Genomic DNA, 25,742 nt, shown 5'->3' on the forward strand with positions numbered 1-25,742 from the left:
CCCGGGGATTACGTTCACGCGTTCCTGACGATTTTTGAGAGGGTGCTGGAACTGAAGAAATTGCCTCCGGAGCAGTGGATAGAGTTCCTGGTGCCATATTTAATAGGTGAACCGCAGAAGGCCTATTATGACCTGGCCTTGCAGGACGCTAAAGAGTAGGCCAAATTTAAAGCTGAGATCTTAGCATGCTTAGGAGTGTCTCTGGGGGCAGCAAGGGCACCACTGGGCCTATTGCAGTGACAAACCTCCCCGGTCCCAAATGTTTGACTTCCTACACCTGTTCCAAAAATGGTTGCAACCTGAATCTTCCTCCCCAGCACAGAAGGTGGGGAGGGTCGTTATGGACAGGTTAATGCACTCCCTGCCGAAGCTAGTGCAATCCTGGGTTACCCAGGGAGATCCCCGTAATGTCAAAGACCTAGTGAGCCTGGTGGAGAGATACCAGGCGGTCGAGAGTTCCGTGGGGAAGCAAGGTGTTGTAGCATCCCCATACTGGGATTCCCAATGTGGGGATGACACCCAAAACAGGGCAGCTAGAGCCACACCTGGGGGGCGGCCAAATGCACTGGAGTTAGTGTCCACGGTCCCTTTCCATAGTGTAATTTGTTGGAGGTGTCATACCCCTGGCCACATAGCTGCCCATTGTCACATGACCACCAAGCCAATAGACTGCAGCACAGGATGGCGCTGCTCGTATTTTGCATATCTGGCTTGCTGTGCTGTTCCCCAAACAGGAGAGGAGCCGCAAGCATGCCCCGTTACAGTAAAAGAGGTGCAAGTCACTGGTCTGCTGGACTCAGGGAGTTTGGTAACCTTAGTGAAGACTACCATTCCCCATCGCCTTATTCCTGGAAAAAGGGTGGGCGTCTGTTGTATACATGGAGACGCTAAGCACTATCCTGTGGCCCAAGTGGTCATCAACACAAAGTGTGGCACTGGGGGAGCTATGTCATCTGCTGGTATAGGTATCAAGAACAAAGTCAGCACAGCCGTCTACCATGAAATTTTAGAGCACTTCATGCTTCCCTCTGCCGACAAGCATTTAGGAGTTGGAAATTTCATTCTCCAGCAGGACTGGGCACCTATCCACACTGCCAAAAGTATCAATACTTGGTTTAACCCCTTAGGCTGTGTGCACACGCTGTGGAATCTGCTGTGGATTGATCTGCGCAGATTTTCAAAATCCGCAGGTCCGCAGGATAAGCTGCGGATTATCCTGCGGTTTTGCCCTGCAGTTTTACCATCTCCACAATGGAGGAGATGGTAAACCGCTGTGGAATCCGCAGAAAGAATTGACACGTCAATTCTTTCTGCGGTTTAGAAACCGCAGAAAATCCGCGTGGAAAATTCCACAGCATCTGCACTGCGGTTTCCATTTCCCATAGGGAATAATGGTACAGTACACCGCAGCAGAAACTGCTGCGAATCCGCAGGGCCAAATCCGCTGCGGATCCGCAGCAGAATCCGCAGCGTGTGCACACACCCTTAGTGACAGAGCAATTTTGCAGCTTAATGACCAGGCCAATTTTTACAATTCTGACCACTGTCACTTTATGAGTTTATACAGTCATATGTAAAAGTTTGGGCACCCCTATTAATGTTAACCTTTTTTCTTTATAACAATTTTGGTTTTTGCAACAGGTATTTCAGTTTCATATATCTAATAACTGATGGACTCAGTTATATATCTGGATTCAAATGAGGTTTATTGTACTAACAGAAAATGTGCAATCTGCATTTAAACAAAATTTGACCGGTGCAAAAGTATGGGCACCCTTATCATTTTCTTGATTTGAACACTCCTAACTACTTTTTACTGACTTCCTGAAGCACTAAATTGGTTTTGTAACCTAATTGAGCTTTGAACTTCATAGCCAGGTGTATCAAATCATGAGAAAAGGTATTTAAGGTGGCCACTTGCAAGTAGTTCTCCTATTTGATTCTCCTATGAAGAGTGGCATCATGGGCTCCTCAAAACAACTCTCAAATGATCTGAAAACAAAGATTATTCAACATAGCTTTTCAGGGGAAGGATACAAAAAGTTGTCTCAGAGATTTAACCTGTCAGTTTCCACTGTGAGGAACATAGTAAGGAAATGGAAGAACACAGGTACAGTTCTTGTTAAGCCCAGAAGTGGCAGGCCAAGAAAAATATCAGAAAGGCAGAGAAGAAGAATGGTGAGAACAGTCAAGGACAATCCACAGACCACCTCCAAAGACCTGCAGCATCATCTTGCTGCAGATGGTGTCACTGTGCATCAGTCAACAATACAGCGCACTTTGCACAAGGAGAAGCTATATGGGAGAGTGATGCGAAAGAAGCCGTTTCTGCAAGCACGCCACAAACAGTCGCCTGAGGTATGCAAAAGCACATTTGGAAAAGCCAGTTACATTTTGGAAGAAGGTCCTGTGAACTGATGAAACAAAGATTGAGTTGTTTGGTCATACAAAAAGGCGTTATGCATGCGCTGTATTGTTGACCGATGCACAGTGACACCATCTGCAGCAAGATGATGCTGCAGGTCTTTGGAGGTGGTCTGTGGATTGTCCTTGACTGTTCTCACCATTCTTCTTCTCTGCCTTTCTGATATTTTTCTTGGCCTGCCACTTCTGGGCTTAACAAGAACTGTACCTGTGTTCTTCCATTTCCTTACTATGTTCCTCACAGTGGAAACTGACAGGTTAAATCTCTGAGACAACTTTTTGTATCCTTCCCCTGAAAAGCTATGTTGAATAATCTTTGTTTTCAGATCATTTGAGAGTTGTTTTGAGGAGCCCATGATGCCACTCTTCATAGGAGAATCAAATAGGAGAACTACTTGCAAGTGGCCACTTTAAATACCTTTTCTCATGATTTGATACACCTGGCTATGAAGTTCAAAGCTCAATGAGGTTACAAAACCAATTTAGTGCTTCGGGAAGTCAGTAAAAAGTAGTTAGGAGTGTTCAAATTAAGAAAATGATAAGGGTGCCCATACTTTTGCACCGGTCAAATTTTGTTTAAATGCAGATTGCACATTTTCTGTTAGTACAATAAACCTCATTTGAATCCAGAAATATAACTGAGTCCATCAGTTATTAGATATATGAAACTGAAATACCTGTTGCAAAAACCAAAATTGTTATAAAGAAAAAAGGTTAACATTAATAGGGGTGCCCAAACTTTTACATATGACTGTAGCTCTGGAACGCTTTAACGGATCCTGTTGATTATGAGATTAATTTTTTGTGACATATTGTAATTCATGTCAGTGGTAACATTTCTTCGATATGACTTGTGTTTAGTTATGAAAAAAAACGGAAATATGGTGAAAATTTTGCAATTTTCAAACCTTAAATTTTTATGCCCTTAAATCACAGAGATACTGTATGTCACACAAATTTCTTAATAAATAACCTTTTTTTTTTGTTAGGATGTTATAAGGGTTAAAAGTTGACCAGCTATTTCTCATTTTTACAACAAAATTTACAAAACCATTTATTTTAGGGACCACATCATATTTAACCCCTTTCTGACCACTGATGGGATAGTACGTCAGCGGTCAGACTCCCCTGCTTTGAGGTGGGCTCCAGCAGTGACATGTGCCAGCAACAGGCGCGAGTGGAATCGCCGTCCGCCCGCGCCTATTAACTAGTTAAATTCTGCTGTCAAGCGCTAACAGCGGGCATTTAACTAGCGCTTCCGGCCATCAGGCCGGAAGTGAGCGCATCGCCGACCCGGCGCTCAAAGCACAGCAGTAAATCTGCTACATATGGGCGATCTGCTCATCGCCCATATGTAGCAGAGCCTATCGAGTTGTGCATGCTTCAAGCCTCCTATAGAGGCTATTGAAGCATGCCAAAAGTAAAAAAAAATGTTTAAAAATAAAAAAATAAAAAACCCTAAAAGTTCATATCCCCCCTTTCGTCCCAATCAAAATAAAACAATAAAAAAAAAATCACACATACACATATTAGGTATCGCCGCGTTCAGAATCACCCAATCTATCAATAAAAAAAGCATTAACCCGATTGCTAAACGGTGTAGCGATAAAAAAAATTAAAAATGCCAGAATTACGTTGTTTTGGTCGCTGCGACATTGCATTAAAATGCAATAACGGGCAATCAAAATAACGTATCTGCACAAAAGTGGTATCAATAAAAACGTCACCTTGGCCCGCAAAAAATAAGCCCTCACCTGACCCATGATCACAAAAAATGGAGACGCTACGGGTCTCGGAAAATTGTGCATTTTTTTGTAGCAAACTTTGGAATTTTTTTTCACCACTTTGATAAAAGAGAACATAGACATGTTTGGTGTCTATGAACTCCTAATGACCTGGAGAATCATAATGGCAGGTTAGTTTTTGTATTTATTGAACCTAACTAAAAAGCCAAGCAAAAAACAAGTGTTGGATTGCACTTTTTTTGCAATTTCACCGCACTTGGAATTTTTTTCCTGTTTTCTTATACACGACATGCTAAAACCAATGAATGTCGTTCAAAATTACAACTCGACCCGCAAAAAATAAGCCCTCACATGGCCATATTGATGGAAAAATAAAAAAAGTTATGGCACTGGGAAGGAGGGGAGCGAAAAACGAAAAATGCTCCGGTCATGAAGGGGTTAAAGTCGTTTTGAGGGGTGTCCATGACAGGAAATACCCAAAAGTGGCACCATTCTAAAAACTAGACCCCTCAAGGTGCTCAAAACAACATTCAAGAAGTATATTAACCCTTTACGTGCTTCACAGTAACTGAAGCAATGTGGTAGGAAAAAATTAATACTTAATTTTTTTTTTGCAAAAAATTTACTTCAGAACCAATTTTTTTATTTTCACAAGTGTTAAAAGAGAAAATGAACCACAAAATTTGTTGTGCAATTTCTTCTGAATACACCGATACCCCCTATGTGGGGGTAAACCACTTTTTGGGTGCATGGCAGAGCCGGGAAGGTGCGCCGTTTGACTTTTTCAACGTAGAATTGGCTGGAATTGAGATCGGACGCCATGTTGGGTTCGGAGAGTCCCTGATGTGCCTAAACAGTGTAAACCCCATCAAGTGACCCCATTTTGGAAACTAGACCCCTTAAGGAACTTATCTAGATGTGTGGTGAGCACTTTGAACCTCCAAGTGCTTCACAGAAGTTTATAACGTAGAGCCGTGAAAATAAAAAATCATTTTTTTCCACAAAAATGATCTATTCGCCCCCAAATTTTTATTTTTACAAGTGTATCAGGTGAAAATAGACCCCCAAAGTTGTTGTGCAATTTGTCCTGAGTATGCCCATATCCCATATGTGGGGGTAAACCACTGTTTGGGCGAACGGCAGAGCTCAGAAGAGTAGGAGCACCGTTTGACTTTTTCAATGCAGAATTGTCTGGAATTGAGATTGGACGCCATGTCACATTTGGAAAGCCCCTGATGTGCCTAAACTGTGAAAACCCCCCACAAGTGACCCCATTTTGGAAACTAGACCCCTTAAGGAACTTATCTAGATGTGTGGTGAGCACTTTAAACCCCCAAGTGCTTCACAGAAGTTTATAACGCAGAGCCGTGAAAATAAAAAATATTTTTTTTTCCTCAAAAATTATTTTTTAGCCTGCTATTCTCCAAGGGTAACAGGAGAAATTGGACCACAAAAGTTGTTCTGCAATTTGTCCTGAGTACACTGATTCCCCATATGTGGGGGGGGACCACTGTTTGGGCACATGCGATTGCTCGGAAGGGAAGGAATGCTATTTTGAATTGCAGACTTTGATGGAATGTTCTGCAGGCATCATGTTGCATTTGCAGAGCCCCTGATGTGCCTAAACAGTGAAAAAAAACACATCAGAGGAGAGAGAAATTAAATGCAAAATCGCGGCTTTTTTTGCGATCGCCATTATAGGGTTAATAACGACGATCGCAAAAGCAGGGTCGGTAAAAACCGACCTGATTCATGTTCTCTGGGGTCTCGGCTACTCGAGACCCCAGAGAAAATCCGACGCTGGGTGGCGCTATTTACTTTCTCCACAGCGCTGTGAATTAACGGTGCTGTGGTTTAAGTACCCTTAACTACCGCCGTTAAAAGGCGTATCGGCGGTCGTTAAGGGGTTAAAAACAACAATATCACTGTGCTTTATTGGCCAGCAAACTCTCCTGACCTTAACCCCACAGAGAATCTATGAGGTATTGTCAAGAGGAAGATGAGAGACACCAGAGTCAACATGATTCATCTGCCCTAGCGGGTATAGCATAACGCGATTGCATTATGCTATACTCTTAGCACAGCCCGTCAACGCTATGCGTTGAACAGGCTGCTTAACGTAATGTGATCCTAGCATTATTCACAGTCTCTGACCCTTGGGGAGCAATTTATATGGCTAAAATGAAAGCTATAGGATTTATATGTTTCCTCGCTGAACCTTCCCCGCTTTTTGATGTTCATGCTGCAGCTGCTCTGACTTTGTTCATGCGAGGAACCATGAGCTCCACACCCTGAAAGATGAGCAGACCACGTTTTTGTCTAATAAAACTAAGACCTGCTTCACATGTCTGCATTTCATGGTCTTTGTACGGATTGCCATTTCTGGATTGGCCACAGAATCCCTGACCCAAACTCAACAGTCTCTTTGGCATATGAGACGACCTGCAGTCCGTCTAGAAATCGTGGTCAGTATATGGACTGAGAAATGCATCCGGGTGACGCTGAGTTTAGGTAGTGAGAGGAGAACCACCAGAGAGGAACAGTGACATTTGGACAGATTGCTATATATAGTGACAAACATAACAAAATGTTCTGCTTTTTTCTGTAATAGCTTACAAAAAGTTTAACCTGACAGCTGATACATGCTGCTCCATGCATGGGCAGCATGTATCAGACCATGGCTGCATGATTTCAGCCATTTATGTGTAAGAAGGACCGGGCGTGGGTACCTGCTTTGCGCTGGGTCTGGAATGGTCAGGGCTGTCTCCTCTGTTGTCTGTGGGAAAGCCTAGGGGACCGGACCTACACTTGCGTCCGGGAGCAGGGGGTGTGGCTAAGCTAAAAAAAAGCCATAGCGCGCACAGAAGCAGTCAGACTTGACTGGAACTGACAGTGCGCAGCAGAGAGAAGTGTGTGTTCCAGCCCTTGAGCACTGCAGCAGCACAGGCCCGCGCGTGAGCATCCCAGCTACACCCCCAGAGACTGTGCCCAGAGACGTGCAGCGTGCCCACTGGCCACCACAGAGCAAGGTGCAGAACGCTTCAAGCCCGTGAGTACCATGGGTGTGCCGCCTGAGAACGACCGGGTGTGCGACCGCTTTCTGCGCTCTGGCCTTCCACTCCATATTTGACGAGCCACGTTGGGCTCAAGCAGTACTGTGACCCATACCCTTTCTACCCGTATATAGACTAGGAGCTCAGCGGAAGATATCAGAGACTAACCGCTGCCGCCAGAAGACGGATCATCGTTATCTGCAGGTCTTCACCAGATTAACCCCGCGCCAGCCGTTGTTGACACCATTGCTTGTCTTACAACCTCACAGCCTGAGAACGGACTAACTGAATAAGTGAACTCTACCCGAATTATTATTTCTTCTGCATATGTTGTTCCTCCAACCAGTATACCCTTCACACCTGAACTACTTATTTTCCCTCATTTAACTATTTACATCCCTGAATGGAGTATCCCTGTGTTAAGTAAAATAGTTAACCCTTGCTTTGTCTCTTGTCCGTCACTGCATCCCGCAACCTGATCACACTTGGCGTAGTTGGCAGGATGCAGTCCACAGGCACCCAGGAGACAGATCAAGCAGTTGAGGGTGCCACAAAGGCCAGCATCTCACTGGGGACAATGTTGAGCAACCTCCCAAAATTTAGAGGGAACAATACCCTACTATGAACTGGACTGAACAGGTCAGGGCTATGTTGAGGATGCATCCCATGACCCCCGCAATGGAGACAGAGATTGCCATGATGGCCCTGGATGGAGAGGCGAGAAGCTCTGTCATGTTCCAGCCCCCCACGAGACACCTTCAACAAAGTGTTACGAATCTTAGAGGAAATGCACGTAGATCCCACAGACGTCGGAAAATTGAGCATGCGCTTGTTTAGCTGTGTCCAAAGGGAGGGGGAGTCCATGACACTCTACATGAATGTGCTGCAGGCGATCCACGCTGCGATCGCTAAACAAGATGGCGTAGGTATAGGACCCCCTGAAATAGTTCTGCGAGACCAGTTAGTGGCAGGCTTTAGAGATGCCCTGCTTAAACAGGCTTTGCGAGAGCGCTTGCGGGTAAATCCGCATATGTCATTTTTAGAAGTTGGGGCCGAAGTGCACGCACGTGACAGTCGCGATGGGGAAGGTCCAGAGTGGGGAGGTATCCGTTTCACCAACCACCGAATCAAGTTGGGTGAGAGCGCTTTGGAAAGAGATCCAGGATGTGCGAGAGGAATGGTCTGATTTAATGAAGAAGACTTCAGCACCCCTGAGCCCCTCTGGAGGCAGAACTGACCCCGAGCCTCGCTGGGAAATGAGAAGGCCTCGTACAGAAGTGCAGCCAACCTGTTACAACTGTGAAGCCACTGGCTATTTTGTTCGGAGATGTTCACTGCCGTCCATTAAACTAAGAGGTTCTGTAGCTGGGGTACGCTGTCCGGAGCCTGAGCAGTCAAGGAGGAGAGCAAAAAGTCCCACAAGTTTAGTTTCACTGAGGCCTCTTGTTTGGGCCGAAATGGATGGTCGGGCCGTCTGCTGTTTAGTTGATACCGGTTCTCAAGAGACCACTATGCCTGAGACCTACTTCAGAAGTCATTTCCCCCAGACGATGAGACCTGAATGGGGGCCCGTGATCAAGTTGACAGCTGCTAATCGGTTGCCCATCCCGTTTGCAGAGGTGGCCTGGATGCAAATCACTGTGTGCGGCAAAAACGAGGGCCGGAAAGGAAACTTTAGGGATGAACATGTTGAAAGAACTTGGGAACATCCTTATCAATGAGACTGCTGATGCATTTCAGAATTGGTGGAGCGCTCGCACCCCTCAGAGGAAAGTGTTCCACAGTTGAATGCTCCAACAGTTGATCCGGGTGGCCCAGGCCCAAGAGACCTCGAGTGAAGGAAAAACATTGGGTAAGGTGATCGTCCCGGCCGCCGACCTAACCGAGAGGAAGAACTGGAGGCTGAAGAGATCCCTGAATTCTGTAATTTTGCCAGGACGGTGGTGTCCACGCAGGGACAGATCGAGGAGACGCCCAGAGGATGCACCCTGGGATGATCCTGTGACAACTGGGTCAGACTTCAGCAGGAAAAGAGGGAACTCGCTCAGATAAGGCAATGGGTGGCTCTGAAACCACTTCCCAACCAAAGAGAGAGGGACGCCCTGTCTCCGGGAACTCTGCAGATCCTTCGGCAGTGGGAAAGGCTCCTACTGGAAGATGGTCTATTGTATCGGAAAAGTCCAGCTGACCGAGAATTGGGAGTCACCTGACAAATGGTGCTTCCTGAAACACTGCTTCACCAGGCGGCCACAGAGGCTCACCAAAGAGGGGCTCACTTCATCCCAGAGAAGACGTTCCAGTGGTTGCAGAAGTTAGTCTATCATCCTCGGCTGAAAGCGGTGGTAGATGAGGCCTGTCGGCAGTGCAGAAGCTGTGAGGTAGCTAAACCTGTGGAGCAGAGGGCTCATACGCAGACCATCATGACTTCTGCTCCCTTAGAGGTCTTAATGATTGACTACTTGACTATAGGCCCGACTCACCAGGGATATGAACACTGGTGATGACCGATCACTTAACCAAATTTGCTATGATGACCCCGACACAGGACCAGTGGTGCAAGCCATTTGCAGATACTTCATTCAAGTGTACGGCTGTCCGAAGATAATTCATTCTGACCAAAGCACCTGTTTTCAAGGATGAGTGATGGAAGAACTGTATCGCCTGTATCAGATTGAGAAATCCCAGATGACGCCTTACCACCCCCAAGGAAATAGGGTCTGTGAACATTTCAACTGAATGTTGATTCAGATGCTAGGGATGCTAGTGGAAGACAGGAAAGTTCACTGGCCTGAGTTTGTGACTGAATTAATTTGGGTGTACAATAACCGAGTACATCGCACCACTGGATACACCCCATACACCCTGCTGTTTGGCCAACACGGGCAAGAGCGTACTGAGCTGGAATTGTAACCAGAGGAGGACTACCCCCGGACATCGACACTGGTTGCAGACCTTACATCGCCTGGTGCAGACCAAGTTCCAGGAGCTTGAACATCCTGAGACAGCTCCCCTGTTAGGGACAGCTCTTAATTCAGGGGACCGCGTGTTGGTCCAAGTCAAACGTATTTGTGCGAAAAGACCACGTATCGGGTGAAATGCCAGATCAGGACCGAAGGTCCTGTATATGAGATTCAACCTGAAGGGGAAGAAGGGGCTCCCACTCGAGTAGTGCATCGGAACATGCTATGTCCTTGCTTGTCACGAGACCCCGACCAACCAGAAAGAGTAAAAGTTTCTCCTGATCCACCCCCTCCTGCAGCCTTTGACTATGATGACTAAGAGTTATTTGACATCACCCGTTGGCCCAGCAGAGGAACAGGAACCTGAAGCTCCCGAAATGGCTGCTCCATTGTAACTGGGCGCGTCCCCGCCCTTGCCCATTCAAACTGACTCAACTACCCACCCTGATTCCACTACCCAACCTGACTGGATCGCCCGCCAGGGCAGTGGGGATACTCGGTACTGGGCCAGTATTCAAAGGGGATGTGTCACGGCAGCAGTGACCCGGTCCGTGGCCCTGGGCATCCAATTAAAGGGATATTTACAAGAGAATAAAGTTTATAATAAAGTGTTTGTGACGACACCTGTGGTTTCTGGTCACAGGTGACCAGCGCTGCAGAGCAGATCCTCTGGGACTGATGGTAATGCAGCTAAATTGGTGCAGCTCTCTACAGGCAGGGCTTTGTCCCAGGGCAGTTGGTATGTAGAAGTTAGAGGTAGTGATGATAGATGAAGAAGAGTTGAGTAGGTGACGCAGGAATAATTAGAGGACACAGCTGGGTGCAGTTTCCTTTATCTTTTACTGAGCAATGCAGGTACAGTCCAGGGCTCAGGTTACAGATGGCTCTTGAGTCGGTCAGCCTGAAAGCAATTTGGGAATCTCCTTATTCAGGTGGGTTGTGAGGCCTCCTTTCTAGTGCTGTTCTCTGAGGTACTGGCTGCTGTAAACTCTCTTCAAGGTCCTCTCTCTGTCTGCTACTTAGGTAGAACTCCACTTGTATGACAGGCAACTGTAGCCTGCTTCAGGGATTGCTCCTATCTGGCGTCTCTGGCTCACACATGCTGCTGTATCATTGAGTATCAGTTGGGGACAGAGGACCTGCAGTCTTATGTCCTATGGATTCTGCTGCTGGGGCTTTAGTACTCATATAGCCGTGAGTTTCGGTGCCCAGTCTCTGGCGCACAAGCCTGAGGGTGAGCTCAGCTATAGCTCCTGTCCCCCAGCTCCTCTCCACACGTCCTGTCTCAACCCTGTTCAGGCACTAACTAACTACTAACTTCCTGCTTCTGACCAGAGAGCAGCTCCCCAGAAGTCGGGTTTAGAGCTCCCTCTTCTTGCCTGGAGCAGGAACTGTGTTGTATGCTGGAACTACCTGGTAAGGGGATTCCTTCTTTGCTTCCAGGCATGACATCACTCCCCCCTGGAGACCAGAGCTCACTGAGACCAGAGGAGTTGCAGATTGGAGCTAATCTTGTCCGTGACCAGAACCTGTCCAGATTCTGAGATTTGTGCCAGAAACGCTGCTAAGAGACAGAAAATACCGGGACCTACCGTGAGAGGTGTTGGACACCACTGAGGAGTTAAGCCATTAAGCCACAAACATAAACAGAACTGCTCACCTATTTGAGGGGCCCTGCATCCATTTGTATACACCGATTGTTTGTCCGGAGCAGATCCAAGTCGGTAAGAACACTAAGGCCCACTGCGCCGCCGCAGTAGGCAACCATGCACGTACCACACTACATTCTGTCGCCAAAAAAAACTTAAGGCTAATATAGAGCCTGTAGTTAGATTGTTAGGCATATTGACTGCTTAGGCCATGATTATTGCCAAAGTCAGCGTTCAGCACTTTCAGATTTGTTGCCACGTTTCCTGTTTGTTTCGTAAAGAAGAATCCTAATCCACACCTAGGTGCTGACACAGGATGCATTGGACTTCAGGCCAAACTTGAACTTCCTTTTGTTTGAGGAGAGAAAAGTTTCTGTGGAACATTATAGCATGGGACAATTGTTCAACTTCAATAGACTTTGTTCACAGCTAATTAGCCAACATAGATAGTTAACTCTTGGGGTATTTTCAATATAATTGAGGACGGACTATTTCTCTGAGTTCATTGAGATCACATCGATATGGGAGAGGGATATTTGGCTGGGAAATAGGAGTAATTTTAAAATTGTAAACTGGTGTGCTGGAGCGCAGGCTAGTCCATATGATACACTCATATAATCGATCTAGTTTCCAGGGAGTAAAAAGGTAACAGGCGGCGAGTTTAGACAGGCACGCCAGTAGGTAGATTAACAGAAAGTACAGGAGGTACAGATTGTTTGGGCACCACGCTGTACAGCACAAAGGTTTCAGCCTTCTAACTAAATGTCGGTAAAATGTTTTGAATGTTTTCTATTGTCTAGTTAAATTTCCCACATAATTAAGTAAAATAGTTACAATGAGTGAACTGTGCAGGAGTTGGTTTTCTCACTCATGACTCCACTGTATCCTGCAGAACACTCCCCAGTACCCGACTTACACCTGTATGGCTGAAATCATGCAGCCAGCTTCTGAAACATGCTGCTCGTGAATTGCACAGCATGTATCAGCTGTCAGGTTCCTTTTAAAGTTTTTATAGGTTTTTATGGAATAAATCAGAACATTTTGGTGTGTTTGTCACTATATCTATCAACCTAATCAAATGTTCCCTGCCCCTCTCTGGTTGTTCTCCTCACATAGCCTAAAGTCACCGTCACCCATCTGCATTTCACTGTTCATGTACGAATCACAATTTCTGGATCGGACAGCATGCATCAGCTATCAGGTTCCTTTTAAGGCCATCCGAGGGTTTGTCCAACCAAATGAATATATGGGCTTTAAAAAATAAGTTAAATTCCCCTACTAGTACACTTCAGTTATCTTGGGTGCCCCAAATGTCACAAATCTGCTAAAGTTTCAGGTTCCACAGCTTCACTACTCATCCTGTGTACAGGAGAGTGATTTCTGTGTCGGTGCAGGTTAACTGGGCCAGGTGGGTGCTCATTTATGTTGCTATGCTAGCCTTTTTCTATGTATTTGCTAATGCAGAGATAGAGAGGGGATTTGGCTCAGCTATTGAAATAAGGCAGACAGCCAATCTCCATCACACAAAGTACTGGTTTTATGCCAATGCAGAAAACTTTCTACTGGTCTCGTACAGGTTCAGAAGTGGGATCAGATTGGATTTAGAGGAACCTGGCATAACTGAATTACATTAATAAGTTATTTAACTTAAGGCCTCCACACTTTAGACTTGTGTCAACCTAACTTAGTGATATCGACTGGTTTGGCAAACAGTCTAATGTGTATTGGGGGCCCACTGAATGTGATTGTTGGGGAAGTTAGGGATACAGCATATCACATTTTGGACTGCAGGCCCTTTTGTTCTGTACAAATAAGCCTTTGCCAGAGATGTCTGGCAGCGGCTCTCTCATAGAGAACATAAGGGTGCTCGGCAGAGCAAAAGTTACTGTGTATATGACAGTTGGCCAAAATAGCTTCCGGTCAAACAGCTGATTGATGTGTATGTGGTGGGGCTTTACTTTTTAACGCACGTTCATATATTTTATAGCTGGATAGCCTATTTAAGAAGTGCCCTACTTTATGCTCAGAGAAAATGTCAATGTCAAACAATCTATGACTACAGGCTCCTGGGCAGGGTTGCCAACTTGATTTCTTTTTTTTTCTGGACAGCTCATTAAAGAAGCACTTCCATCAAAGTTTTTATCCTCTTAATATATTGCAATCATATTATATAGCTCTGTGTACTTACAATTGCTAATTTTTGCATTTCTACCCAACTAATTCTTCTCTTTTCTCTGCTCTATGTAGAAATAGGAAGTCTCTTAAACTCCTGACCCAGCTGCTCCACTCCTCCCCCCTGCCATTGACTGTTGCCGTGACAGGTGACTTATACAGGGAATATTGACCTCCTGTTTCTACATTGAGCTTAGAAGGATTCAGCTAATCAGTTTTTAATCACGTGATCTCACAGACCCAATGGAAAACAGAGTAATTAGCTGGATAGAAGGGCAAAATGAACAATTACAAGTACATAGTGCCATATAATATGATGATTGCAATATTTTTAAGAGGATAACAATTTTGGATGGGAGTACCTCTTTTAAAAAAATCAAGAGCAGTCAATATTTTTTGCAGACACATTGGAAAACAATCATAAATCATTATGATTACAAGTGATCCATGTCTACATCCCATAATTCTGATATGAAGTCTTCAGCTGTAAACTGTAAAATGATAATAATTAGATTAAAAAAAATTTGTAAAGGTTTCTCCAGCTTCAAAAAAAATCATGAATGCCTTACTTTTTTTTATAGACAGGTCAAAAAAGTGCCCTATTATTACGGACTGTTCTGGAATTTTTGGATAAATTATAATAAAATAGGCACTCAACATGGTGAATTTTGGTGGTTTCTTAATGCAGCCAAAATAAAACATTTTGGCCACAGATGGCCTTCAGCTGACAAGCGGTGGATACCGCGTAACTGCCTGACACGCCGGTACGCCTCGCCTCCGGGTCTTCCAAAAATATTGGTTACACCGATTAGTCGGTTAGTACCCTGCATACTGCTGATACGTGTCTAATTTATGCACAAGTGATCACCACGTACCCACCTCCTTATTTTCAGCCTGCAATTGAGGAAAGCCGTCTGTGGCCGAAACGTTTTCTTTTGGCTGCATTAAAAAAACACCAAAATTCATCATAAGTTGAGTGCCTAGTTTATTATAATTTTGATATATGGTGTGGGACCCTACTAAGGCACCTATTCTAATAGTGCATACGGTATTTCTTCACCTGGAATTTTTGAATGGTTGGCAACCCATCTAGTGAGTTGTATTTTTGGTAGTGGCCTGAAATTTGTAAGGACTTTTGTCTATTTGCATGAAATAATATAAAACAAATGATGACAGATAATCGCTCTTGGGTATCGCAATAGACCCCAAAAGGTCAAATTATCAGAGCCAAGGTCACTCCTCTATGAAAACATAATTGCTTATTATGCCATTTTAACGAAGAAATTGTTAACTAATGATAATGCACCTTAGTTACCAAAGTGCCCGCGGAAACTGCCGCACTAAGTCATCTAGTCATGTAGAATCCAACTTCTTTTTACTCTTCGGAAGCACTTAGCAGAAAGAAGGAATGCAGTCACAAACTTTAACAGGGAGTTTATAGCGGCATCCAGTTTAAACGGAGCCAATACTGGATTGTGATGAAAACCATTCACAGTCATATTTCTTGGCTATGATTTGTTTTTCATTGGGACCTTCTCAAAGCCTAAATTACTTTTCTTTTTCTTGTTATGCAAAAAAAGAAAAAAATAATATTGCTGCTGATGAGATCTGCTTTGTGATCACTTTCTGGTTATAGAGATAACAATCATCCTTTCGGAAATGCTTATTTTTTCCTTTTCCGCGCCATGATTTTGGCATTGTGTGGAAATCGCTTTGGGTAAAAGCATTCTGTAAATGGAAAACTGACAAGCCGAGAGCAAGCAGGGTTGAGTTTAACGTATGCACAAGAACACATGCAAGTCAATCCAGAGAAATGTAAAGAGACATATCTCCTAAATCTGATTTTTTTTTCCTGGCACCTATACTATTCTTAAACCTGACCCTTTTTTGCAGTTTCTATAGGCAAAACTAGAAACCTCCATAAGGAATCTTTTTGAAAGTGACAATAACAGGAAGGGTTCAAGAACAAGTCACAGTCGCCACAACAAAGTGTAGGTGTTAATGGCATTCACTCGCACTGAGATAGTGATGCCAAGAACAGCTTGGGCTCCTCTAATCTGCTTTCATCCTACCGGCTAAAACATCAAACCATGCTTAATCCTAGGTCTTTATTCAGGATAGCCTGCTGTCTAGATGTTATTACTGCTTTCTCCCTAACCACCTATTAAGGGAAACCGTTATATAGACCATTGCAAATTAAATGTGTGGAAAAATTATAGGGGTTTTTTTATTCTCCAAGGAAAATAGTCATTATGAAGGCATTAAAGCTCACAGGTTTCCATGTCTTGTGTAACTATACTAAACCATCTACAATGCTTTCGGTGATTGTGCAAAAATTTCTTCTCACCCGTTTAATTAGCGTTATGTCATTTCTAGATAAAGGAACATTGCTTTTTGAGAAATCGAGTGATGTTTTGCCCCAGATATCAGAGAACGGTAATACAGCTAGGAGTCTGAAGGGAAGCTCGCAAAATCATTTGGCTGGTTGAATATTGTTATCGGAAAGCTAAAATTAAATTGTCTACTAATTAAATGGTTGGAAGGCACCATGACGGGTTTGTATCCATGACACAGAAGGTGACAGAACCAGCAAGACACAACGTCAAGCAGGATTCCAGTGATGCCCTTGCAAGATTGGGTAGCCTTCAGCATAGTAGATACACAGCTAACTCAAATGTTGAGAACTGGGGCTAATAGGGGTTAACAGAGAAACCAATGTACTCACTGTGGTCTCCGGTATGATCAGTTTCCTGGGTGCTGTCGCCAAGTTTGATCCTGGAAAAGTCCAAATTTAGTGGCTTCCTCAGAGCTTGTCTCTCCCAATATTGTGTTCCTCTCCTCTCAGTGCAAACATGCCTGCTCTCCCTCTCAGCATGCTTCCTGCCAGCCCCCTTATTCCTCACATGCATACAACATTGTGAAGTCTATGCTTTTTTTTTCCTCCCTCCTCACAGTCCTTAGGGAATGACACAAGCTGTGATTGAAGAATGATTCAGACAGGGAAAATGCCTAGAGAGAAGGAAACTGCATGAGCGAAAGGATAGTCAATTCCTTAAACGTGCAATATCTGATTTATGCTGGCAATAGATGGAACGATTTCTCTTACAAATAACAAACAATCCATTACGGTTACAGGACAAGACTGGAATAAGTGTCCCAGAAAAATGACAATAGTATAGCTGCCAATGATTTCTTTGCATTGAGGGGGTGAAGCCACAAATGTCGTGTCAATACTTGTGTGGAACCTACAGACTCCTTAAGCCCTAGGGTCACTTTGGTCTATATAGTTAATCTTTGGACAACTACACTTTATTGTCTGATGTTGGATCTTACATTATTCTTGCTACTGATATAATATTATGCTTTGTCACACAATATTTCTGCACTTTAGGCTGTGATACTTTTTTTACTGAGTAAGGCTACTTTCAAATTTGCGTTTGGAGGCGCAGCGCCGCCGCTAAGCTCCGCCCCTGGCTGCTCCTCCTCCGGTCAGCTCCTCCTCTGATCGCATGACACAGCATGCGATCAGCGTACCCTATAGATAGCGTGGGGTACGCTGGCCGTGCGCTGGGCTGATTTTGCCGGTGCAGCGCAGAGCGCACAAAAACACACTGTGTTGCAGTTTTGTGTGCTCGGCGCAGCGCCAAAAGGGCGCAAGCGCCAGCAAAATCAGCCCAGCGCACAGCGAGCGTACCCAACGCTAACTATATTAACTATAACTAGATTTTTGGAATCTGTCCTATTCACCAGCAGCTTCAAAAGCCATTCTTATTCCTCGTTTCTACTCATTTAGTGTGGAGCGCCAGTGTCTATTCTACTAACTTTTTAATGTTATTCTAATTTTGTGAGAGGCACCTGTAAGTCGTGGCTGGAGAAGTTATGTCAGTCTGGGCAAGCTGGAAAAAAAGTGTATGAGTCATCAGAAAAAACATCATATGTAAGTCACTACATATAACTACTGTTATACAGAACTGGTATCTACCACTGTACGGTCACCATATGGTGGTAATATCAGTCTTCACCTTTATATTGTTTTTTTTGTTACAACATGGTCATCTGCCCCTACATCATGTTTCGCTCAGATGGGGTAGCAAAAACCTGTTGACAGATTTCCCATAAAGTGGTTATGTCATCACTTTATGGGTCGCCCTCCCAGGGCTGTGGGGTATTCGCTACCGGGCCGGTGTCAGGGGGATGTGTCACAGCAGCGGTGACCCGGTCCGTGGCCCTGGGCGCCCAAGCAATGGGGAGATGTAGTTAATGGTAGGATAGTTTGTGACGCCACCCGTGGTGTTTGGCAAATATGGTGTTAGGCCAATGCTGCATACAGATCCACTGGGACTGATGGCATGTGCAGCTTAGATGGTAAAGCTCCCCACAGGTGGAGCTGTAGTCCCAGGGAAGTGTAGATGTAGCTGGCACGGGGATGTAGCAGTGCTGAAAGCGTAGGGAACAGACAAGACACAGCGGTTGTAGTTTCTATACCTTTACTGAGTATATGCAGTCCAGAGTCCTGATTACAGATGGTATTGGAGCAGGTTAGCCTGGAAGCAGATCAGGATTCTCTCTCAGCAGAAGAGCTGTGCAGTCTCCTTCCTAGCGCTTTGTAGTGTGAAGCACTCGAGTACTTAGTTACTCTGAAATGCCTCTCTTCAGATGTTCCTAGAACTTTACTTGTATGACAGACAGCTGTAGCCTCTCTCAGGGACTCCTCTCCTGAGTCCTGGCTCACTAGTCAATTGCTGTTGTGTCCCAAGTCTTTGCTGGGGGCAGTGCATTTACAGCCTCCTACTCCTCTGGTATCTGTGGTAGGACCATCAGTATCAGTACCAACATGGAGACCAGGCTCCAGTTCTGTGCGCTCTCAAGCTGAGGGAGCTCGCCTTCTGCAGCTCAACCTCTCAGCTTCGCACCTCCCATTCCCACACTTCACCCTCCGCAGACTATCTGATCTCTTTCCCTCCTGGCCCCCAGAGGACACCCCTTTCCAGAATCCTGGTTCAGAGTTCCCCCTGCTGGCCCGGAGTGGAACTGTGTTGCATGCATTTGGTTAACTGTTGGAGAGACCCATCACTGCTTCCAAGCCTGGCATTACCCTCCCCTGGAGGAAGGCAAAGCCAGTGTGGTGACCATACCCCTGGGGGCGCCACATTCCCCCCTAGTGAAAGTCAGCACTCCTGGGCTGAATAAAAACATGAAAAACAACATATAAACATTTAAACAACAATAATTGTACAAGATTTGAAAAAGAGAAAAATGTACAAAATCCAAGAGCTCAAAAATGGTCCTATGATGATAAGTCCAGCATCAATGTCCATGGTCCATCCCTGGGCAAATGGTAAAAGTTTTTGACCACACACAAGTCCTGTGGTTCAGTGTCCATAAAACAAACCAAAGAGAACTCTTACAGGTCATCTGTAGGTACAAAACTTGAAAAACAATTACATATTTACACAATTTCAACAATTACATTACTTTATATACGATATCTAACTAGTAGTATGCCTTGTGTGGTGCGGGTAGATCTGCGTAAGACTGGTGCAGTGGGTAATGTACTGGATACACTACTGGGTGTTCCACATGGCACAGGAATTCTAGATTGTCTAGTAACTCTTGGACTCACCATGGGCATAACAGGTTCACCACTGGCAGGGCAAGGGTTCTCTGGCTCCACTGCTGGTGTGGCCTCTGTTACCTGATTTTCTCGATCTTCAAGGTCTTCTTGAGTCCTATTCTCCTGTGCTTCTACTTGGGGAAATAACAACACCGGCACCACGATTGCATTATTAACTCTAGTCCAATTCGCAGGGAACTCTCCCAGCACGGTACTGACTGTCTTTTCTTCCTCTGTAGGTGGGATGTTATCTTATCTTCCCACTTTTTCTTTCAACTGGTCAGGGCATAACTTCAAGTGATCCCTGGATACCGCTGCTGAGGTCTCTCCTCCATCTTTGCTAACAAGGCATACTTTGGCATTATCAAAGTTCGAGGGCAGAATTGTATAGGGCTCCTCTTCCCATTGATCATCCAGCTTATGCAGTCTTCCTTTTCTCTAGAGAACTTATTCTCCCGGTGAAAAAGGAACAGCAGGTGCATTTTGGTTATAAAGTCTCTCCTGCTTCTGCCTTGCCTGAGCCAGACTCTTCTCCACACACTCATGTACCCTTCTGTACTGCTGCTGCCTCTCCTTGTCCCAGTCAGCATCTGGTGACCTTACTTCAGGCGTTAGGACTCCAATGTCCAAGTCAATAGGCAGCTTACCAGGCCTTGCTCTTATCAGGTATGCTGGAGTACAGTTGGTAGAGTTCACTGGGATATGGTTGTAGAGGTCCACCAGATCGGGCAACTTTTCTGGCCACAGATTTCTCTCCTCCAAGGGCAATATCTTCAGTAAATCAATCACTACCTGGTTCATCTTCTCACACATGCCGTTGGTCTGTGGGTGATATGGTGTTGTCCGGATCTTCTTACACCCATATAAGTTGCAAAATTCATGGAACACTTCTGCCTCGAAAGCTGGACCTTCATCTGTGAGTACTCTTTCAGGATACCCATGTGGCCTACAGAAGTGCTGTTGGAAGGCTCTGGCCGCTGTCCTGGCCGTTAGATCTTTGACGGGCACAACCACCAGGAATCTTGAATAGTAGTCCACAATGGTAAGGGCATAGAGGTAGCCTGACCGGCTTGGAACCAGCTTCACATGGTCCAGGGCTACCAACTCCAGGGGCTGTTTGGTGATGATTGGCTGTAAGGGAGCTCTCTGGCTGTCTCGATCCTTTCTGCGCAGGTTACACTGTCCACACTCCCAGCACCACCTCTCAATGGCCTTCCGCATGCCAGTCCAGTAGAACCTCTCTCGGAGCAATGTTTCCAACTTCTTCCAACCAAAGTGTCCAGCTCCATTGTGGTATGCTCCTAGGACCATTGACGCATCTCTCTTTGGGACCACCACCTGCCAGGCCAGCTCATGTGTGTGGGCATTGATACTCCTCCGACACAGCTTCCCTTCATAAATGAACAGCCGACCTCTTTCCTTCCACAACTGATGAGTTTCTTCAGGAGCATTCAACTCTGGGCATGAGTCACCTTGTGTCAGCAGCTCTTTCACCAGGCGGACTGCAGGGTCATTATCTTGCGCTTCTGCCCAATCATGATGGGGCAACGGATTCAGAGTGACTTCCTTCAAGCCAGGCTGCCTGTTTCTCACTCCTTGAGCACGTTGGTCCGCCAGTGGCCGGTGGAAGGGAGGCAATTCTACCTCTTCCAGAGCCTCAGGGTCTTCTCCTGCATCTGGCAGATTAGGCATCCTGGATAGCGCATCAGCATTGGCATTCTTGTGCCCTGCCTGGTACTTGATGGTAAACTCATAATTGGATAACTGAGCCATACATCGCTGCTCCAGTGCTCCTAGCTTGGCAGTGTCCAAGTGGGTCAATGGGTTGATGTCCATGAAGATTGTAAATTTGGCCGAAGCTAGGTAATGCCTGAACCTTTTGGTGACAGCCCAGACTATGGCAAGGAACTCCAGCTTAAAAGAACTGTAATTATCAGGGTTCCTTTCAGTGGGACACAGCTTCCTGCTGGCATAGGAGATCACTCTCTCTTTTCCATTCTGTACCTGCGACAATACTGCTCCTAATCCCACGTTGCTGGCATCCGTGTACAGCACAAGGGGTTTGTCATAATCTGGGTAGGCCAGAACTTCGTCACCTGTGAGAGCCATCTTCAATCTGGTGAAAGACCTCTCCAACTCTTCAGTCCATTCAAATGTGGAATTCTTCTGCTTGCCTTTCTTGGACTGCCCCACCAGAAGGTTTTGCATCGGGGTGGCTATTTCAGTAAAGCCTTTGATGAATCTCTGGTAGTAGCCTACCAGTCCAAGGAATTGGCGTACCTCATGGAGGTTGCTGGGCTTCGTCCAGTCCCGGATGACCTTGTCATGATCTGGTGCCACACCTTCTGCACTGACCACATGACCAAGGTACTGTACCTTAGGCTTCAGGAGGTGGCATTTTGAAGGCTTCACTTTCAGGCCAAAATTGGACAAAGCTTCAAACACTTCGGCCTGGTGTTCCAGATGCTCTTCATAGGTCTTGGAGAAAACAATGACATCATCCAGGTATAACAGGACTGTTTCAAAGTTCATGTGTCCCAGGCAACACTCCATCAGCCGTTGAAAGGTTCCTGGAGCAGTGCAGAGCCCAAATGGCATATAATTGAACTCACAGAGACCCATGGGAGTGGTAAATGTGGTTTTCTCCTTGTCTGCCTCTGCCACGGGAACCTGCCAATACCCACTGGTGAGATCCAAGGTGGAAAAGTAGTTAGCAGTTTTAAGTGCAGCTAATGACTCTTCAATTCTAGGCAATGGGTAGGCATCTTTATGTGTGATACTGTTAATTTTCCTGTAATCAACACACATTCTCATAGTACCATCCTTTTTCTTTGCAAACTGTATTGGAGCTGCCCATGGGCTACAACTGTCCCTAATGACCCCAGCTTCCTGGTGCAGTTGCTGGCACCACTCTTCTAGTTGCTTCACAGGGCCATTGTCCTCCACCGGATCAGATGAGACCAAAAGCTCTGCTGCCTGCAATGAGTTGTTATTAACAGTGAGCAGTTTAGCAACTGTGGCGTACCGAGGTATTGTGGCTTCCTCCTCCCCACAATTCAGAAGGCGTACAGGTACTCTCCCCTTTCGTACATCAACCACCCCTCTGGCTGTCAGGACAGTGGGCCTGCTATCTGAATATACTGGCTCTACCAATGCCTGGTAATCCTGCACTCTGAGCCCTTTGGCTGCCCGACACCAAACCAAGATTTCACATCTGGGGGGGTATTACAATGGGAAAAGCATCACTCACTCTGACGCTGCCAATATCTCCACCAGAGAGTTCTATCTGTTGCCTTTGCATCAGGGCTCGGATCTCCTTCTGCAGGACTCTTTGTTCTCCGGAACCAGCAGTCTCAGCCACCTGTTGCAACAAGACAATAACCTTGAACAGACAGTTTTCAATCACATTTGTACCAAGAGTCATCATGGGATTACATTCACGTCAATCAATATCAACAATTATCAGACCTTGTGATTTTAGCTCCACCCGGCCCACTTTAACAGTAATTTCCTTGCATCCAATCTGTGGCAAGGTATGCCCATTACTAGCAACTACTGTTAGTTCATCAGTTGGGCCACGGGTGAGTTCAGAATCAGCCCAGTACCTCTTGTACAAAATATACGGCATAGTGGTCACCTGGGAGCCAGTGTTCAGCAAAGCGTTCATGGGGATGCCGTCAATCACCACAGGAAGGATCTGTCTCCCTCCCACATACTTGGCTCTCCAGTTCTTTGGGCCTGGTGATCTTACTCCTTGGGGTTGGCCCTCTGCCCCAGGGGTTGCTCGTTTAAAGGACAGTACCTTGCAAGATGACCTGCCTTGTAACAGCGGCGACAGATGGGACATCCGTTCTGGTCGTAGCGATCGTTGTTCCTTCCTCGAAGTGGTGGGGTTCTCCTCCTCCGGAGCCACGGGACATCCTCTGGACTGGAAGCAAGCTGGACCTTTTCTTTGGAGGAATCCTGCAGGGACTGCACGGTTCTGGTGAGTGCAGCCATCCCTTTGGTCAGCTCCTGGACTTGAAGACGCAGCTCCTCAGTTGGATCTTTATCCAGGGTCTGGGCATCAGCTTCCACAGGGATGGAAGGAAAGGATGTAGCTTCCTGATGGTAGGTGATCGCTGGGCGCCTAGGGGGTGCTGGACGGCTGTCAGAGGATTCCTGTAGTACCCGGATAGCCTGGTCCTTGAAATTAGCAAAGTCCAGATCAGGGTCTTGCAGGGTTAAAATACGTAACTACCCTCTGTGGGTACTGGACAGGAGCCCTTCAATGAACTGTTCCTTTAACAGTTGATCTTCCTTTACACTGTCAGGGTCAACTTGTTTAACTGCTCGCAGCGCCTCCTACAGGTTGAGAGCATAGTCTCTAATACTGTCCTGTGCCCTGCCCTCTGTTTACAGCCAAAGAACCTCATCTTGATTTCAGCTGCAGTTCTGGTGTCAAAAGTGCTCTTCAGCTTGGCCAGGACCTTTGCAACAGTCTCTTTATCAGTGTCCTGCCAGGCTTTCACCTCCCTCAGTGATGCACCCGTTAGCTGTCCAATCAGGATATTCACTTTCTGGCTTTCAGACAGGGGGTAAACTTTAAACAAGCTGCACAGTCTCTCTTTAAATTCACTCAGGGTATGTGACTCACCTGAGTACTGCGGTAGCCAGGCCGCTCCTGCTATGTAGGGCATGGATAGCGGCATTATGGGGACCGCTGCGGCGGGTGCTCATCCTGGCGGTACCGCGGGGTTGGCAGCGGCGTCTGCCGCTGCATTGGCTTGTGGCGCAGACATTCTCTCCCCCCCTAATTAACGTTAGCCAGGGCCGGGGGTTGCGGGAGCTCACCGGCGGCCGCTTCACAGACCGGACGCTCCGGGCTGTAGGCCTCAGCTTCTCCTCCTCTTGCGCGCTGTCCTCTCTTCCCGCGCGGCACTTCTCTTATTCGTGCTCTGCGGCAGGCTCCGCCCACGAAGGCCGCCCCTCTTTCTTCCCGCGCGCGCCAAGCAGCGCGGCAATGGCGGCAAATGGCGCCAAATTCACACAGTTCACAAACACAGTCTATGGCACACAGGACCCGGGGATACCGGGCTCCATAATCCTGTTCGTGACACCAAATTGGGTTGCCCTCCCAGGGCTGTGGGGTACTCGCTACCGGGCCGGTGTCAGGGGGATGTGTCACAGCAGCGGTGACCCGGTCCGTGGCCCTGGGCGCCCAAGCAATGGGGAGATGTAGCTCGTGACGCCACCCGTGGTGTTTGGCAAATATGGTGTTAGGCCAACGCTGCATACAGATCCGCTGGGACGGATGGTATGTGCAGCTTAGATGGTAAAGCTCCCCACAGGTGGAGCTGTAGTCCCAGGGCAGTGTAGATGTAGCTGACACGGGGATGTAGCAGTGCCGAAAGCGTAGGGAACAGACAAGACACAGCGGTTGTAGTTTCTGTACCTTTACTGAGTATATGCAGTCCAGAGTCCTGATTACAGATGATATTGGAGCAGGTTAGCCTGGAAGCAGATCAGGATTCTCTCTCAGCAGAAGGGCTGTGCAGTCTCCTTCCTAGCGCTTTGTAGTGTGAAGCACTCGAGTACTTAGTTACTCTGAAATGCCTCTCTTCAGATGTTCCTAGAACTTTACTTGTATGACAGACAGCTGTAGCCTCTCTCGGGGACTCCTCTCCTGAGTCCTGGCTCACTAGTCAATTGCTGTTGTGTCCCAAGTCTTTGCTGGGAGCAGGGCATTTACAGCCTCCTACTCCTCTGGTATCTGTGGTAGGACCGTCAGTATCCGTACCACCGTGGAGACCAGGCTCCAGTTCTGTGCGCTCTCAAGCTGAGGGAGCTCGCCTTCTGCAGCTCAACCTCTCAGCTTCACACCTCCCGTCCGCACACTTCACCCTCCGCAGACTATCTGATCTCTTTCCCTCCTGGCCCCCAGAGGACACCCCTTTCCAGAATCCTGGTTCAGAGTTCCCCCTGCTGGCCCAGAGTGGAACTGTGTTGCATGCATTAGGTTAACTGCTGGAGAGACCCATCACTGCTTCCAAGCCTGGCATTACCCTCCTCTGGAGGAAGGCAAAGCCAGTGTGGTGACCATACCCCTGGGGGCGCCACATTTATATGTCAGTTTTAGTAAATAC

The 25,742-nt window shown here is 46.4% G+C and overlaps 1 protein-coding gene across 2 annotated transcripts in view; it reads right to left on the reverse strand.

The window, feature by feature from the left end:
• KLHDC8A (kelch domain containing 8A) overlaps nt 1-16,963 on the reverse strand; it is a 105,071-nt gene extending 88,108 nt beyond the window's left edge. For both annotated transcript variants that reach the window (XM_073587205.1, XM_073587204.1), the window contains exon 1: nt 16,729-16,963. In XM_073587205.1, coding sequence (XP_073443306.1) covers nt 16,729-16,912 — 184 coding nt within the window. In that variant the 5' untranslated portion in view covers nt 16,913-16,963. The remainder of the gene's footprint in view (nt 1-16,728) is intronic.
• Nucleotides 16,964-25,742: the final 8,779 nt, after the last annotated feature.

This window comes from Dendrobates tinctorius, unplaced genomic scaffold (genome assembly GCF_039654945.1).
Source record: "Dendrobates tinctorius isolate UK_male_01 unplaced genomic scaffold, ASM3965494v1 ptg000098l, whole genome shotgun sequence".
NCBI lineage: Eukaryota > Metazoa > Chordata > Amphibia > Anura > Dendrobatidae > Dendrobates > Dendrobates tinctorius.